Source organism: Colobus angolensis, unplaced genomic scaffold (genome assembly GCF_000951035.1).
Source record: "Colobus angolensis palliatus isolate OR3802 unplaced genomic scaffold, Cang.pa_1.0 Scaffold193, whole genome shotgun sequence".
NCBI lineage: Eukaryota > Metazoa > Chordata > Mammalia > Primates > Cercopithecidae > Colobus > Colobus angolensis.
The window spans coordinates 2,855,641-2,873,540 of NW_012115077.1; the positions used below are offsets into that span (position 1 = coordinate 2,855,641).

At 40.1% G+C, this 17,900-nt stretch overlaps 1 protein-coding gene across 1 annotated transcript in view; it reads left to right on the forward strand.

Moving 5' to 3' along the window:
• Positions 1-17,900, forward strand: part of LOC105510869 (carboxypeptidase D) — a 103,469-nt gene that overhangs the window by 78,927 nt on the left and 6,642 nt on the right. The window contains exons 13-20 of the mRNA XM_011940863.1: positions 463-658; positions 2,630-2,765; positions 6,296-6,427; positions 7,232-7,327; positions 7,435-7,499; positions 11,814-11,945; positions 12,513-12,698; positions 13,005-13,104. Of these exons, the coding sequence (XP_011796253.1) occupies positions 463-658; positions 2,630-2,765; positions 6,296-6,427; positions 7,232-7,327; positions 7,435-7,499; positions 11,814-11,945; positions 12,513-12,698; positions 13,005-13,104 (1,043 nt within the window). The remainder of the gene's footprint in view (positions 1-462; positions 659-2,629; positions 2,766-6,295; positions 6,428-7,231; positions 7,328-7,434; positions 7,500-11,813; positions 11,946-12,512; positions 12,699-13,004; positions 13,105-17,900) is intronic.

The following is a 17,900-nucleotide window of genomic DNA, read 5'->3' on the forward strand; positions in this document are numbered from 1 at the left end:
ATAGTGAGACTCTGTCTCTTAAAAATATAATAATAATAATAATGATAATAATAATAATATAAATAAATAAATAAGGGAGGTTACCTACATTCATACATACTTAAATATTTCTGTAATAAAAATTTAATTTGTGAGTTAGGACGAAAGATATATATTAACTAAATAGTAGTATAGATTAAAGAAGATAGGGCAAATATTGTGATAATTGTATGAGAATGACTGAATTTGGAAGGATGGTAGACTAAATCATAATCTTTTGTAAACCTGATAATATCATCTATTTGATGTTCTTTGGTCAAGGAAAACTAATTTTCTTAAGGTTTTCTGATACAGTGATTCACTCTTTAAAGATTTTTAAAAACTTTTTGTGTTTTATTTTCATTTCTATTTTTAAAGTCCATAAGTTAACGTTAACATAGTGCTTGATTACTTGCTGATATTTTTGTTTCTGGTTTTTGAAAGTTTGGGACAGAGCGCTGAATACCGTCACATTTGGTCCCTTGAAATCTCCAATAAGCCCAATGTATCTGAGCCTGAAGAACCAAAGATTCGTTTTGTTGCTGGTATCCATGGAAATGCGCCAGTTGGAACTGAACTGCTTTTGGCTCTGGCAGAATTTCTCTGCCTGAACTACAAAAAGAACCCAGCTGTTACCCAAGTAAGAGAATAGCTGGGGTTGACATGCTTTAAAAGGAAAAAGCTGAACATTAATATCAGGGCAGCATTTTTAAAATTTTTAATTTCTTGCTAGATTTTACAGGTACTTATAGTGCATTATGAACTTTACTCTTTAAAAATGAACAATCTTTGTAGTGTATACGCTTTGTTAATAGTACCTTTCTATTATATTTCCTTGTATGTCTTGAGAGGCATACAGGAAAGAATACTAAAAATTTACATTCAATTTCCTACTCCGTCATTTTAATAGCCACACTACCCTTCCAGTCTTTGTTCACAGTTCTTTACTTTTTTTTTTTTTTTTTTTTTTTTTGAGATGGAGTCCTGCTCTACCACCCAGGCTTGAGTGCAGTGGTACGATCTCGGCTCACTGCAACCTCCGCCTCCTGGGTTCAAGCAGTTATCCCACTTTAACTTCCTGAGTAGCTGGGACTACAGATGCCCACCACCACGCCCAGCTAATTTTTTTATATTTTTAGTAGAGGCAGTGTTTTGCCACGTTGGCCACGCTGGTCTCGAACTCCTGACCTCCGGTAATCCTGCCTTGGCCTCCCAAAGTGCTGGGATTACAGGTGTGAGCCGTGGAGCCTCGCCAGTTTTTTACATTCTAACTTGAGGAACTTCCATTCTGAATTACTTATAACTAGGATACTATATTGAAAAATCTGGTGAAAGTCTAGTTTTTCAATATAGTTTTCCTTTTCATGTAATACATAAAAAGTTATTGGACATCTTGGCTGCTAAGAGATTTTAGAAAAAGCAATATGGTATTATCTACTTGAGCCATCTATGACTACAAAAAAGAACTTTGACCGGGGTGTGATGACTCATGCCTGTAATCACAACACTTCAGGGGGCTGAAGAGAAGAGGACCACTTGATGCCAGATGGTTGAGACCAGCCTGAGCAACAGAGTGATACCCTGTCTCTACAAACATTTTAAAAATTAGCTGGGCATTGAGGTGCACACCTGTAATCCTAGCTACTTGGGAGGCTAAAGTGGGAGGATCACTTGAGCCTCATAGGTCAAGACTGTAGTGAGCTGTGATTGCACCACTGCATTCCAGCCTGGGTAACAGGCTGAAATCTCAAAAACAAACAAAACAACTTTGACCCACAGGCTTGGGCATGTATGATTAAGCATCCTAGTTGTAGGTTGCCTCAGAGAAGGGAAGAAAAGAGTGCATCCTTCTAAAACACTCACTAATTGGCACTGTCCATAGTGGACTTAGGAAAGGGAAAAAGAACTGATATTTATTGAATACATATTATATGCCAGGTAATATACCATGTATATTATATAGATCATTATATCCTCAACCGTGTGATAATGGTTATCTCCATTTTGTAAATGTAGAAACTGAGGCAGTCCCACAGCTAGAAACTGGTAAAACTAGAATTTAAACCCAAGTATGTCTAGTCTGAAGGCCAGTGCAGTTCTGCCTCCCCAAAACAAATTTGGAAATAATTGATGTCATGATTAGGATCAGAAGGGACCTGTGTAATTAGGTGACATGCACTTAAATCAGACCAACCAAAAATTATGTTATCTTCCTTTGTGGGACAGGTGCTCTGTGTTGTGAACTCACTCAACTCTGCCATTAGAGCACAAAAGCAGTCATATGTAAATGAATAGTCATGGTTGTGTCAATAAAACTTTATATACAATAGCAGGCACCAACTGAATTTGGCCTGCAGTTAGTGGTTCCTGACCCCTGTTCTAAGTCACTTGGAGGTCTCTGGGAACATTAGCTGTACAGTAGTTTTTTGCTTGTTTTTAATATATTTGAAGCAAAAGGAAATTTTATTTTTTATTTTTTCATTCATTTTAGTTCTGCCTTTTAAATTAACTGTGTGTAGAATAAATAACAGACTTTCCGTTTGAGGCATGAGAGGGTACCCATTGATTCTACACACAGCTAGTAACTCATTAATTTCTGTTTCTGCTTTAGTTGGTTGACAGGACTAGGATTGTGATTGTCCCTTCTCTAAATCCAGATGGGCGAGAGAGAGCTCAAGAGAAAGACTGTACTTCAAAAATAGGACAAACGAATGCTCGTGGCAAAGATTTGGATACAGACTTCACAAGTAAGACTAATTTTTAGGCCATTAAAATACTTAGGAGATAATTTCTTTTTGCTGGAAGATTGGTTGATCCTATTTTCTCAGTGAGTAATGGAGTACTTTCTTGTCTGGGTTATGAATGTGAGGTATAAATGAATACAGACATCCGGAAAACTTTGTGAATTTTTCTCCATTATTATTTGCAAAAATAATTAAAACTTTTCATATAAATTCAATCCATTATATCGGGATGTCTCTTCACTAGTTGTGTAGAGATGTGTATTCTCTCTCCCCTCCTATGTGTGTGTATATATACACATGACACACATATATGTGTATATTGATTTGAAGAGCCCTGTTTCTTGTTTACTTAAATGGGATCACCAACTGTATACATTATTCTATAACCTTTTTCATTAAATGTGTATCAGTGACATCTTTCAATTTCAGTACTTACAGATCTCTAACATTCTTTTTTTTTTTTTTTTTTTTTTTTTTTGTTGAGACAGAGCCTCACTCTGTTGCTCAGGCTGGAGTGTGATGGTACGATCTTGGCTCACCTCACCTCTGCCTCTCAGGTTAGGCAATTCTCCTGTCTCAGCCTCCTGAATAGCTGGGATTATAGGCACCTGCCACCATGCCTGGCCAATTTTTGTATTTTTAGTAGAGATGAGGTTTTATCATGTTGGTCAGGCTGGTCTTGAACTCCTGACCTCGGGTGATCCATCTGGCTCAGCCTCCCAAAGTGCCGGGATTACAGGCATTAGCCACTGTGCCAGGCTCAACATTCTTTTTTAATGGCATCTAGTATGCCATTAATCTATGACAGTACTCCAATTTATTCAACCATTTTCTACCGATAGATATTTACTTTATTTCTGGCCACTTGCTTTTTTGCTTTTGTAAACAGTGCTGCAGGGAACACCCAGTTTTCTGAAACTAATTTTCTTCCAAAGATAGCATATTAGTCCATTTTCACACTGCTGATGAAGGCATACCCAAGACTGGGAAGAAAAGGATTTTTAATTTGACTTACAGCTCTACATGGCTGGGGAGGTTTCACAATCATGGTGGAGGATGAAAGGCACTTCTTACATGGTGGCAGCAAGAGAGTATGAGAAGGAAGCAAAAGCAGATCTGATAAACCCATCAGATTTCGTAAGACTTATTCACTATCACGAGAATAATACAGGAAAGACCCACCCCCATGATTCAGTTACCTCCCACTGAGTCCCTCCCACAACTAGTGGGAGTTCTGGGAGATAAAATTCAAGTTGAGATTTGGATGGGGACACAGCCAAACCATATCATTCTGCCATTGGCCCCTCCCACATCTCATGTCCTCACATTTCAAAACCAATCATGCTTTCCCAGCAGTCCCCCGAAGTCTTATTTCAGCATTAACTCAAAAGTCCACAGTCCAATATCTCATCTGAGACAAGTCCCTTCTGCCTATGAGCCTGTAAAATCAAAAGCAAGTTAGTTACTTCCTAGATAAAATAGGGGTACAGGCATTGGGTAAATACAGCCATTCCAAATGGGAGAAATTGGCCAAAACCGAGGGGCTACAGGCCCCATACGAGTTCAAAATCAAGCAGGGCAGTCAAATCTTAAAGTTCAAAAATTTTCTCCTTTGACTCCATGTTTCGCATCTAGGTCATGTTGATGCAGGAAGTAGGTTCCCATGGTCTTGGGCAGCTCCACCCCTGTGGCTTTACAGGGTACAGTCTCTCTCCCAGCTGCTTTCACCAACTGGCATTGAGTGTCAGTGGCTTTTCCAGGGGCATAATGCAAGCTGTCAGTGGATCTACCATTCTGGGGTCTGGAGAACAGTGGCCTTCTTCTCACAGCTTCATTAGGTGGTACCTCAGTAGAGACTCTGTATGGGGGCTCTGATCCCACATTTCCCTTCTGCACTGCCCTAGCAGAGGTTCTCCATGAAGGGCCTGCCCCTGCGGCAAACTTTTGCCTGGACATCCAAGCTTTTCCATACATCTCCTGAAATCTAGGTGGAGGTTCCCAAACATAAATTCTTGGCTTTTTTGCACCTGCAGGCTCAACACCACATGGAAGCTGCCAGGTCTTGGGGCTTCCACCCACTGAAGCAATGGCCTGAGCTGTACCTTGGCCCCTTTTAGTCACAGCTGGAGCAACTAGGAGGCAGGGCACCAAGTCCCTAGACTGCCCCCAGCACAGGGACCCTGAGCCTGGCCCACAAAACCACTTTTTCCTCCTGGGCCTCCAGGCCTTTGATGGGAGGGGCTGCTGAGAAGATCTCTGACATGGCCTGGAGACATTTTCCCCATGGTCTTGGGCATTAACATTAGGCTCCTTGCTACTTATGCAAATTTCTGCAGCTGGGTTGAATTTCTCCCCAGAAAATGAGTTTTTCTTTTCTACGGCATAGTCAGGCTGCAAATTTTCCAAACTTTTATGCTTTGTTTCCCTTATGAAACTGAATGCCTTTAACAGCACCCATGTCACCTCTTGAATGCTTTGCTGCCTAGAAATTTCTTCCACCAGGTACCCTAAGTAGTCTCTCTCAGGTTCAAAATTCCAAAAATCTCTAGGGCAGGGGCAAAATGCTCCCAGTCTCTTTGCTAAAACATGACAAGAATCACCTTTGCTCCAGTTCCCAAGTTCATTATCTCCATCTGAGACCACCTCAGTCTGGACCTTATTGGTCATATCACTATCAGCACTTTTGTCAAAGCCATTCAACAAGTCTCTAGGAAGTTCTATACTTTCTCACATTTTCCTGTCTTCTTCTGAGCCCTACAAACTGTTCCAACCTCTGCCTGTTACCCAGCTCCAAAGTTGCTTCCACATTTTTGGATATATTTTCAGCAACACCTGACTCTATGGGTACCAATTTACTGTATTAGTCTGTTTTCACGCTGCTAATAAAGACATACTCGAGACTGGGAAGAAAAGGAGATTTAATTGGACTTACAGTCCCACATGGCTGGGGAGGTTTCACAATCATAGTGGAGGATGAAAGGCACTTCTTACATGGCAGTGGCAAGAGAGAATGAGAAGGAAGTGAAAGTGGAAACCCCTGATAAACCCATCAGATCTTGTGAGACTTATTCACTATCACAAGAATAGCATGGGAAAGACCCGCCCCCATGATTCAGTCACCTCTCACTGGGCGCTTCCCACAGCACATGGGAATTCTGGGAGATGCAATTCAAGTTGAGATTTGGGTGGGGGTACAGCCAAACCATATCAGATAGGTTATTTATATATTCCCTAAATTATTTTGTAAAGCAGGATATGCATATTCTTTTTGGTTTTTTTCAATAAGATTTTTCTTTAACTTGCTTAGAGTCATTAGTATATATACATCCTGAAGTACTTAATAGAACTCATACTAACCTACCTTCTGTAATGTATCTTTCTTGCTTGAGATAGTAGTTTATGGAGAAATAAAATATTTATCTGCAAATTTTTAAGTTAGCATTTTGATTTTATTCAAGTAGAGAATAATTTCTTAGATACTCATACTAAGATTTACAATTTGATATTTTATATTTGACTTTTCTCTTTTTTAGATAATGCCTCCCAACCTGAGACTAAAGCCATCATTGAAAATTTGATTCAAAAACAGGACTTTAGTCTTTCTGTTGCCTTAGATGGTGGTTCCGTGCTGGTCACATATCCTTATGACAAGCCAGTACAGACAGGTATGTAGAATGTCATTTCATATATATACTATTTAAGCTTAGGTAGCAAGTCCTAATTAAGTAATGTCCCTTCCACATTTTTATAAATAGTGAGCATTTGAGCACACTCTGTGAGCAAATTACCAACCAAAGAAGACTGTACATACATCAGCAGTTCAGTTACTTGGAGAAGAGAGCTCAGATCTAATGGTAGCCCAGCTTTATTGAGTCTAGCTATCTTGTTCCATATGTTCCCTTTAGTCCACAACCATTTACTGAAAAATTATTATGTCTGTAAATACTGAGAATATAAAAGTGAGTATGACACTTTTCATTTCTCTCTGCCTCGTGAAACTCCTGTGTAACCAAACACTAACAGTACAGATTTGTCCTCCGCTGTTTTAAACTTTGATTAAGTGGTTGCATCTTATGGTGAGTTAAACAGTTGGTGGTTTAATCTCTGTGGGGTTGCAGTATATGGAGATAGTTTGAGTGGTTTTCAGTGCATCTTACAAAGAATATTGTTATTAGGCTACAGTTGTCCCAAAATGCAGTAAGACATATCAAAACAAGTTTGTAGTTTAGTGTAATAGTCTGTTATGAAAACTCACCATTAGAACCTTTTAATGTAAGGAGGATATTTGTCTTCTTCGTGTGATTATCTTAGGTAAATAAAACCTTTTAGGGTTAATTATAGGAACAGTATGCTTAAGCAGAGTGCAAAATTTATTAGGAGAAAAAGATGACTTGTATACATGAAGGTTAACTTGGGGGAAAAAAATCATTTGGATTTCTCCACTGACTTCTCATTTTTTCTTTCTACAGTGGAAAATAAAGAGACTCTGAAGCATCTGGCATCTCTTTATGCAAATAATCATCCATCCATGCACATGGGTCAGCCCAGTTGCCCGAATAAATCAGGTAAGTGTTTTCCATACCTTTTGTTATTGCTGTTATTGTTGCTTTTGTGGGGAAAGGAGTTTCACCTTGAGGTCTGCTTGATTCCACATTTCTCAATGCTTTTATAGATGAGAATATTCCAGGAGGAGTAATGCGTGGAGCAGAATGGCATAGTCACCTGGGCAGCATGAAGGTATGCTTTCTAGAACATGGTTAGAATGGAGTTATGGCCAGGCACGATGTTGTACATGTAATCCCAGTGCTTTGGGAGGCCAAGGCAGGTGGATCATCTGAGATTAGGAGTTCGAGACCAGCCTGGCCAACATGGCGAAACCCCGTTTCTACTAAAAATATAAAAATTAGCTGGGCGTGGTGGCGGACACCTGTAATCCCAGCTACTTGGGAGGCTGAGTCAGGATAATCACTTGAACCTGGGTGGTGGAGATTGCAGTGAGTCTAGTCGAGATCATGCTACTGCACTCCAGCCTGGGCAACAGAGTGAGACTCTATCTCAAAAAAAAAAAAAAAAAAAAAAAGAATGGAGTTTATGAATATCGGCCATTGAGTGCAAGAATAGGTGACTTTTCTGGTATTGTAAAGTGAATGGCATCTGGCTCATGGCTTTCTTGACATGTTTAGCCCTTAAATTAACCCGAGAGTACTTTTTTGGCCATTTTAACCATTTTTAATTGTACAGTTCAGTGACGTTAATTAAATGTTGTGCCCCCAAAACCATATCTATTTCCAAAACTTCATTTGCCCCAGACAGAAACTCTGTATCCACTAAGCAGTAACTCCCTATTCCCCTCTCCCACGACTCCTGGAACCCCTGTCTACTTTCTATTTGCCTATTCTATATATTTCATGTAAGTAGAATCATACGATATTTACTCTTTCACTTAGCAAAATGTTTTTAGGATTCATCCATTTTAGAGCATGTATCATTACTTCATTCCTTTTTATGGCTGAATAATATTCTATTTATGTTTATACCACATTTTGTTTGTTAATTCATGTATTGATGGGCACTTGGATTTCTGCTTTTTGGCTATTGCGAATGATGTTGCCGTGAACATTGGTACTGCAGGTATCTGTTTGAACCCCGTGCTGCCATGAGCATTGGTATTACAAGTATCTGTCACTTCTTTGGGGTAGATACCTAGGAGTGGAATTACCTGGTTATGTTGTAATTCTATGTTTCACCTTTTGAGGAACCACTAAACTGTTTTCCACAGCAGCTGTACCATTTTACATTCCTTACCAGCAGTCTTTGAGGATTCCAATTTTTCCCATATCCTCTCCTCTCCAACACTTATTTTCCATTTTTTTGTTTTTGTTTTTTTTTTTTAACAGAGTCTCACTTTGTTGCTCAGGCTGGAGTGCAGTGGCTATGACTCCTTTGCAGCTTATTGCAGCCTCAACCTCCCAGGCCTAAGCGATCCCCCCACCTCAGCCTCCGAGAGTAGCCATGACCACCCACATGCACCACCATGCTGGACCAATTATTTTTAATTCTTTGTAGAGACAGGGTCTCCCTTTGTTGCCTAGGCTGGAGTTCTTTATATGTTAATATAAAAGGCTGAACATGGTGATGGCTCACGTCTATAATCCCAGCACTTTGGGAGGCCAAGGCAGGAGGATCACCTGAGGTCAGGAGTTCGAGACCAGCCTGGCCAACATGGTAAAACCCGTCTCTACTAAAAATACAAAAAAATTAGCTGGGCGTGGGGGCAGGCACCTGTAATCCCAGCTACTTGGGAAGCTGAGGCAGGAGAATCGCTTGAACTTGGGAGGTGGAGGTTTCAGTGAGCCAAGATCATACCATTGCACTCCAGCCTGGGCAACAAGCACAAAACTCCATCTCAAGAAAAACAAATAAACAAACAAAAACCATTTTGGATGCTATGTATTCTAGATATGAAATTCTTATCAGATACATGATTTGCAAGTATTTTCTCCTATTCTGTAGGTTACCTTTTAAATTTCTTGATTATGTCCTTTGATACACAAGAGTTTTTAATTGTGATGAAATCCAATGTATCTGTTATTGTTGTTGCTTTTGTAATTGTTATCCTATCTAAGGATCTGTTGCTAAATCCAAGGTCATGAAGATTCCCCACCTCCCCCCATGTTTTCTTTTCTTTTTTCTGTTTTTTGGAGGGCAGATGTGGTATGAGTTGGGGGGCAGGGTGCATGCCCCTCCCCACCACCGCCCCACTCCCTGCCACCTATGCTTGCATTTTCTTTGAAGAGTTTTATGGGGTGGGCACGGTGGCTCAGGCCTGTAATCCAAGCACTTAGGGAGGCCAAGGTGGGTGGATCATTTGATGTCAGGAGTTCAAGACCAGCCTGGCCAACGTGGTGAAACCCCATATACTACAAATACAAACATTAGGCAGGCTGTAGTGCCGCGCACCTGTAATCCCAGCTACTCTGGAGGCTGCGGCAGGAGAACGGCTTGAGCCTGGGAGGGAGAGATTGCGATAAGCCGAGATCTCACCACTGCACTCCAGTCTGGGCAACAGAGTGAGACCCTGTCTCAAAAAAAAAAATTTATGGATCAAGCTGTCGTATTTCGGTCATTGATGCAGTTTATTTTTTGTGGTATGAAGTAGGAGTTCAACTTCGTTTGTTTGTATGTAGAAATTCAGTTGTCTCAGCACTATTTGTTGAAAGTCTATTCTTTCCCCACTGAATGGTTTTGGTACCCTTGTCAAAAATGAGTTTACCATAGATGTGTGGGTTTATTTCTGTACTCTCAATTCTATTCCATTGGTCTATGTGTTTGCCTTTATGCCAGTATCACTGTTTTGATTAATGTAGGTTTGTTGTGGTAAATTGTAAAATTGGAACGTGTGAGTCCTTCAACTTTATTGTTCTTAAAGATTGTTTTGGCTATTCAGAGCCCCTTGTCATTCCATTTGAATTTGAGCATTGGCTTTTCTTTTTCTGAGAAAAGGGATGTTGGAATTTTGTTAGAGGTTGTGTTGAAACCATAGATCACTTTGTGTAGTATCGACATCTCTACAATATTGTCTTCCCATCCATTTATTTAGGTCTTCTTTAATTTCTGACAGCATTTTAATTCACTGTCCATCCACTTCAAATTAGGCAGGAGTTGTTAGCAGATGGGTGGGTGGCTGATCATTTTATTCTCATGTGCAACCAGAAAATTGACTTCATTCCCATTTCTGTCTGTCTTCTGTCCTTTATTTACTAAGAACTTACTACTGGGAGGCACTTTGCCATATTAGTGATAAAATATATTGCCTGGCCTATTGTACGAATTAACTGTGTTACATAATTAATTGATTTGATGTAGAAGAGAGCAGCTCTCAACAGGCCATGAGAAATTAAAGACACAAAAAATTATATCTAGTCAGAGATACAGCCTTTTTCTCTGTAGAGGAGATGGCATTTGGGCTGCAGAGATTGTGAAGCAGAACATTCCAGAAAGAGGAAGCAGTACATAGCAGCAGTCTAATTTAGTTAGAGTATGGAGTGTAATGCAGAGCCACAGAAGGTTAAGAATGGAAAGAGTGCTTGTTGCTTTGAATGCTTTGTTTTAATAAGAATGGGAAACTATGAGGTTTTGAGCAGGGATAACAATATTGACATGATCTGAGCTATGCTATGGGAAAACTAATCTCTAAATAATCAGTTAAGATAGTTTGGAGGAAGAGACACTGGTACAGGGAGACTGGTTTTGAATTGTCTAGACAAAAAGTAATGAGGGCCTAGGTTATGCTAGTGGCAAGGATAGTAGAGTCAGAGGATGACATTTTAGAGATTCTATAGAGGTAGAATTGACAAGATTCAGCAAATTATGGATGATAGTGAGATAGAGAAGTCAAAGACGTTTCATGGCTATGTGAGAAAATGAGTTAATACCATTAACTGAGTTAGGAAAAAGAAGATATTTTGGGAAAAGGTGGTAAGTTGGGTTTTTGAACCTGTCTGCACAGGTTTTGAGCAGGGATAACAATATTGACATGATCTGAGCTATGCTATGGGAAAACTAATCTCTAAATAATCAGTTAAGATAGTTTGATAAATGCTATATTGCAGGGAGTGGATATTGTTACCAGCAGGGGTCCAGGTTGAGGGTATCAGAGGGCTAATGATTATTATCTCCAGAGCTTCAAGAACAACTGTGACGTTTCTGGGTTTAAAGGGAAGATGACCCTCTTCTGCGTGTACTCATTGATTCATTTCTTCAGCAAACCCGAATAAACCCCATCTAACTGGCACTACCAGGCACTATGGGAAGCACTGAAGATAGGAAAGTGAATTCGACATAGCCCCTGTCCTCAAGGGCTCTCACAGAGTTTGTGACTGATTATAATACAGAGAGGTTTATTTATATTTGTCATAAAATGCTTTACAGCTTCTTTGTTTACATCAGCTACATTTTCTTTTCATTTACTCCATTTGTTGTATTACAATGCCTCATTCTTTCTTTTACTTACTAATTTTCCCACATTTGATTTTGAACTTTATATTTTAGGATTATAGCGTCACCTATGGCCATTGTCCAGAAATCACAGTATACACAAGCTGCTGTTACTTTCCTAGTGCTGCACAACTCCCTTCCTTGTGGGCAGACAATAAGAGATCTCTTCTTAGTATGTTAGTGGAGGTGAGTCTTTTCCTTTTAACTAGAGGCAAACTCCCAGGAATATGTTCAGTGAAAACCTTTATCGAAACATTGTCTTTTACCAAAAATGTATATTATTTATTTTAAATTTGTATAGAAGAGTTTTGGTTATTTTATGTTTCCTAAATAGATGCCATTCATTCACATCTCTGGAATCTGCTATAATTTAGGTAATTTGACCTTGCAAGATGCTGCAAGTTCTTTAATTTGAATATCACAGAGTTACTGGAGTAGTATACCATAGTGGGAAGGAAATCACTCAAGGCACTAGAAGGTTGGGTTCTAATGCTTCAGGCTGTGACAGTATCAGAGTTCTCTTTTATGTCCAGCTCTGTGACCCTGAACATTGAATGAATGGCAAACAAGGTCAGAGTCAGTAGGCGGGGGAGGGAGGAGAGAAGAAGCAGGCAATACAGAGTTTGATACTTGTTTGTGTGTGGTTTTTGTTTTGTTTGTTTGGTTGCTTGGTTTTGGTCATGCCTCAAGCTAGTGCCTCTACAATGTCTGGCATTATGATAACATAAATTTATAGTTTAAACATTTTTTCAGGTTCACAAGGGAGTTCATGGATTTGTTAAAGATAGGACTGGAAAACCAATCTCTAAAGCAGTCATTGTACTTAATGAAGGAATAAAGGTACACACAAAAGAGGGAGGTTATTTCCATGTACTCTTAGCGCCAGGTGTCCATAACATCAATGCCATCGCTGATGGGTACCAGCAACAACATTCACAGGTAAGAAACTCAAATTGAGTAGCATCATGTAAATTTTTATTCTTAGTAATACTTCTATTTTATTTTGAAACTCTAGTTAGAAATCTTGAAGGGAATAAAGAAATAAAAGTGTGACTGCCTCTTGATTACGATATCTTGTTATCCTTGTACCCCTTGCCACCAAAAGGGAAAATTTTCTAGCATTTTGTATACTTTAGATGGCAAGGCATCATCTCCTTAGTTTGCTATATGGGCCCTAATGATATAGCAGGAATACAGTACACCTTAAGCAGAACTTGTCATGATTCTTACACTTTCGCCTTCTAGGTCTTTGTGCATCATGATGCAGCTAGTTCTGTGGTGATAGTCTTTGACACAGATAACCGGATATTTGGTTTGCCAAGGGAGCTTGTGGTAACAGTATCAGGTAAAGACATTTTGATTTTTAGTAGTAAAAGTTAAAAACAATCTTGACATTTCAATATGAGAGTGGGTCACCTCCATAATCCTGAAACTAATCACTTGTCTTCTGATGTCTCCTTATCTAAATGTGATTTTCCTGGACCTCTGTTCTCCCATATGTTCTCCTGGCTTGCCTTTCTCTGCCGAGACCAGCTTGGTCAGGGATACCCTAACCCAGCGGTGCTAGAGAAATTGAAGACACACACACACAGAAATATAGAGGTGTGAAGTGGGAAATCAGCGGTCTCACAGCCTTCAGAGCTGAGGGCCTCAAACAGAGATTTACCCACATGTTTATTAACAACAAGCCAGTCATTAGCATTGTTTCTATAGATTAACTAAAAGTATCCCTTATGGGAAACAAAGGGATGGGCCAAAATAAAGGGATGGGTTGGGCTAGTTATCTGCAGCAGGAGCATGTCCTTAAGGCACAGATAGCTCATGCTATTGTTTGTAGTTTAAGAACGCTTTAAGTGGTTTTCCACCCTGGGCGGGCCAGGTGTTCCTTGCCCTCATTCTGGTAAACCCACAACCTTCCAGTGTGGGTGTCATGGCTATGATGAACATGTCACAGGGCTGCAGAGATTTTGTTTATGGCCAGTTTTGGGGCCAGTTTATGGCCAGATTTTGGGGGGCCTGTTCCCAACATGTCCCCCTTTTATTTGCAAATCGATCAAAGCAAAGGCAGCTTTATCACGGTGAGCTACTTCTCTGAGGAGTCAAGTTCCACATCTGCAGACTATATAAAGTCAACAGATTAAAAGCACAATCATCATTGAAATCACAGAGGTTCCAAGTGTTTTTATCCATTTTGATGGGTTACTAGCTGCTAATCTATCTGCAGCTCCTTTAAGCACTCCAGTTCCTGGCATTAAGGTCAGGTGTGCCTAGGATGCTTTAAATATTTGTTCCCAAATTTTGATCTTATTAAGAGCTATTAATAGTTTCCACAAATCCTTATGTTTAGCTCCTACAACAAACCTTATCATTTGAGGTTGAGGTGCGACTATACTGCCATGGTTCCAGATAATATGAACTTTTGCCGTACTTCTTATCATTTCTACCATCTGACCTTTTGTTCAGACCATCTGAACATAGTGTGGCCGTGGCATGCAGACTGAGAGGTGCAATTCAAGCTAAACATCCCCTTAGGGGACCCATCAATAATGATTCCATAGGAATCACTGCACAGCACCTCTGCCTGTTTTGCAATGCAATCTTCCTAAACAAGTACGTTCATTTTTTCTGGCCAGGTTTAATTTTGTTTACAAACAGGTTTTTGAGGGCAGTATGCCTCAATTATAAGAGCAGATTTATTATGGTAAATACTGAGATCAGAAAGCATATGTAACTGTGTCATAGAGTGATTACATCCAGGCATTATTGCCAGCCAAGATTGATAAATATGCCCAATAAGTATAATTGTTCTCTGTGTCCGCCCTTGTTGAAGGAATACTCACAGCAAGGGCGATCACCGCTATTATAGCTACCATTAAATTACTTACTGTGTCTGGTTGTCCCGCTTTCCTCAGGTTTTCTTCCACCATCTGTGATAGCTTCTTGATCTGTCCCCAGGTGGGTGGCTGTGTTTGACGGGTGTTGCTCGTGACAGTTGGGGTCCTCCCCAGCATCAGTCTCGACATGGCTGCAACCGGGGGATCCTCGGGATCCTCCCGGAATCTCTTCCTCAGCATCTGGCTCATGATAAGGTTTTGGGTGTCTTGATGGTATCCAAATCAGCTGTTGATTTTGGCCTGGAGAAACACAAGCATAACCTCTACCCCAAGTTACTATTTTACCTATTTCCCAACTGTTTGTTATTGGATCTCTCCACTAAACCAGTTGTTCTGCTTCTGTCTTTGCAGCTGGTTTCTGTAGATGCTGTTCAGCTGCTGATAACATCTGACCTTTGGGCAGGCTCAAAAAATTTAAAGTTAATAATGCTAGATTCAGTTGTATATGGGCTATCCCATAATCCCTATTTCTCCCCCTTTTTTGTTTTTGTCATCAGTTGTTTATCTGTATGAAATTGTAATTAAGCATTTTTAATTAACTGTGTGGAATGAACCATGTATGAAGAATCAGAAATCACATTAATAGGCATATTAAAAGCAGTCAATACCTCAATTACAGTTACAAGCTCTGCTTTTTGAGCTGAAGTATAGGGCATCTGGGAAACTTTACCTTTTGATCCAGAATAAGAAGCTTTACCATTACTAGACCCATCTGTAAAACAATGAAAACATTTAGCAGGCTGCAGGTTGTTTACCACAAGAATTGTAAATGCAAAACATTCACAGTCTTGCTCAGTTAACGGGATAGTAAAGAAACAGTCTTTTAAATCTATGACTATTAAAGGCCAAGTTTTTGGGATTATAGCAGGAGAACGCAATCCTGGCTGTAATGCTCCCGTAGGTTGTATAATTGAGTTGATGGCTCTTAAGTCAGTTAACATTCTCCATTTACCTGATTTTTTCTTAATTACAAAACCTGGAGAATTCCAAGGGGAAAATGTTGGAGCTGTGTACCCATTTTCTAATTGTTCAGTAACTAATTTCTCTAAAGCCTCCAGTTTCTCTTTACTTAGCGGCCATTGTTCTATCCAAATTGGCTTATCTGTTAACCATTTTAAAGGTATAGGTTCTAGAGGCTTAACAATGGCTGCCATAAAAAAATGATATCCTAATCTTTGGCAGGAACTTTGTCTTTCCACTTGAAGCGGTTTTTTCAAACCTTGCAAATTTTTTTCTAGTCCCATACCAGGGACATACCCCATTTCATGCATTGTATGTTGACTTTGAAGGCTATATAATTGTTCTGGTATTAGAACTTGTGCTCCCCATTGTTGTAATAAATCTCTCCCCCTTAAATTTATAGGTACAGATGTTTTAATTGGTCAGATAGTCCCAGGGTGTCCATCGGGCCCTTCACAATGCAAAATATAACTGCTCTGATATACTTCAGGGGCCTTAGCAACTCCAACTATGTTAAATTGAGCAGGTTTAATTGACCACACAGAGGACCAGTGCTGTAGAGAAATGATTGCAATGTCCACTCCTGTATCTACCAAACCTTTAAATTTCTTTCCCTGAATAGTTATTTCACAGGTAGGACGTTTATCAGTAATTTGATTTACCCAGTAAGCTGCTTTACCTTGTTTATTTGTGCTTCCAAATCCTGTTAGTTTAATTTCATTTTTCCCTATTTCCACATACAGCACAATCAGAAGCTGTGCTATATGATCTCTTGGCTCTGCTTTCCAGGGAACAGAAGTAGATATAACAATTTGAATTTCCCCATTATAATCTGAATCGATGACTCCTGTATGTATTTGTACCTCTTTTAAATTTAAACTAGACCTGCCTAGAAGTAATCCTATCGTCCCTGCTGGCAATGGTCCACAGACTCCTGTTGGGACCTTTTGTGAGGGTTCCCCAGGCAGAAGACTCACAACTTTTGTGCAGCATAAATCTGCCATGGCACTACCGGCTGTGGTGGGGGACCGACGTTGTACAGGGAAGAGCGAATGGCCTGAGCTGGAAATGCCCTGGTTTGGAATGGGGCTTGGAACGGGCCCCTTATGGCATTTCCCGAAAGTGGATTCCCATCTTTGTCAAACTTAGAGTGACACTGATTAGCACAATGTTTTCCTGTTTTACGTTTTGGATATATTTTGGGCTCAGCAGTTTTCTTTTTTCCCCTATCTGGTGGCCTGACTCACTGATTTTTTTCTACTTTTTTTTTTTTTTCTAGTATGACTGTGCTTCTCACGGCTAAAACAAGCTCCAGGAAATGGAGTTCCTTTATTCACTCTCAGTCCTGCCATTGCCTGTGCTAGCAGAGTAGCCTTATGCAGATTACTTCCAATACCATCATAGGCCTTGATATACTCAACTAAATGTGCTTTCCGGAATTTAAAAGGAAAAGGCTCAAATGTAGCTATAATATTTCCCTGTTGATCTGGGGGGTATATTCTAACAGGGAGCTGCCAAGCCTCTAAATCACCCTCTCAGCTAACTTGCTGAATTCCTGCCTGAATAGAACTAAGAGCAGTCTCTTGAGGCGCTGCTCGAACAGTCACGGGGCAACTACTTTTCACCCAGTGTCCTCCGGAAAAGAAAGATCTGGAGGGTATTTTTCTTCAAAATAATAATGAGGGGGTGCAGAAGGATAGGGATGAACCTCTCCCTCCTTTGCTGCTTTAGCTTTAGCTGGCAAATAAACATGCTATGTAACCTCTTCTATTACTTTGTTACACTCTCCTTCCTCCTCATCAGTGTGAAAAAGTTCCAAGGTGGAATGAACCAGAGCCCACACTTGTCCCATTGTTACCCTAATGCTTCCGAGCTCCCCTTCTTACTCACCACAGGGATTGCTTTAAGAGTACTCAGGTGTCCTCCAGCTTAGTTCCCTGTTCAACTGCTGCTCCAGCGACCCTTCAACCTGGATTCGAACCCCTACAATGGACGCCACTTGCTGAGACCAGCTGGGTGGGAGAAACCCTAACCCAGTGGTGCTAGAGGAATTAAAGACACACACAGAGAAATATAGAGGTGTGAAGTGGGAAATCAGGGGTCTCACAGCCTTTAGAGCTGAGAGCCTCGAACAGAGATTTACCCACATGTTTATTAATAGCAAACCAGTCATTAGCATTGTTTTTATAGATATTAAATTAACTAAAAGTATCCCTTATGGGAAATGAAGGGATCGGCCAAAATAAAGGGATGGGTTGGGCTAGTTATCTGCAGCAGGAGCATGTCC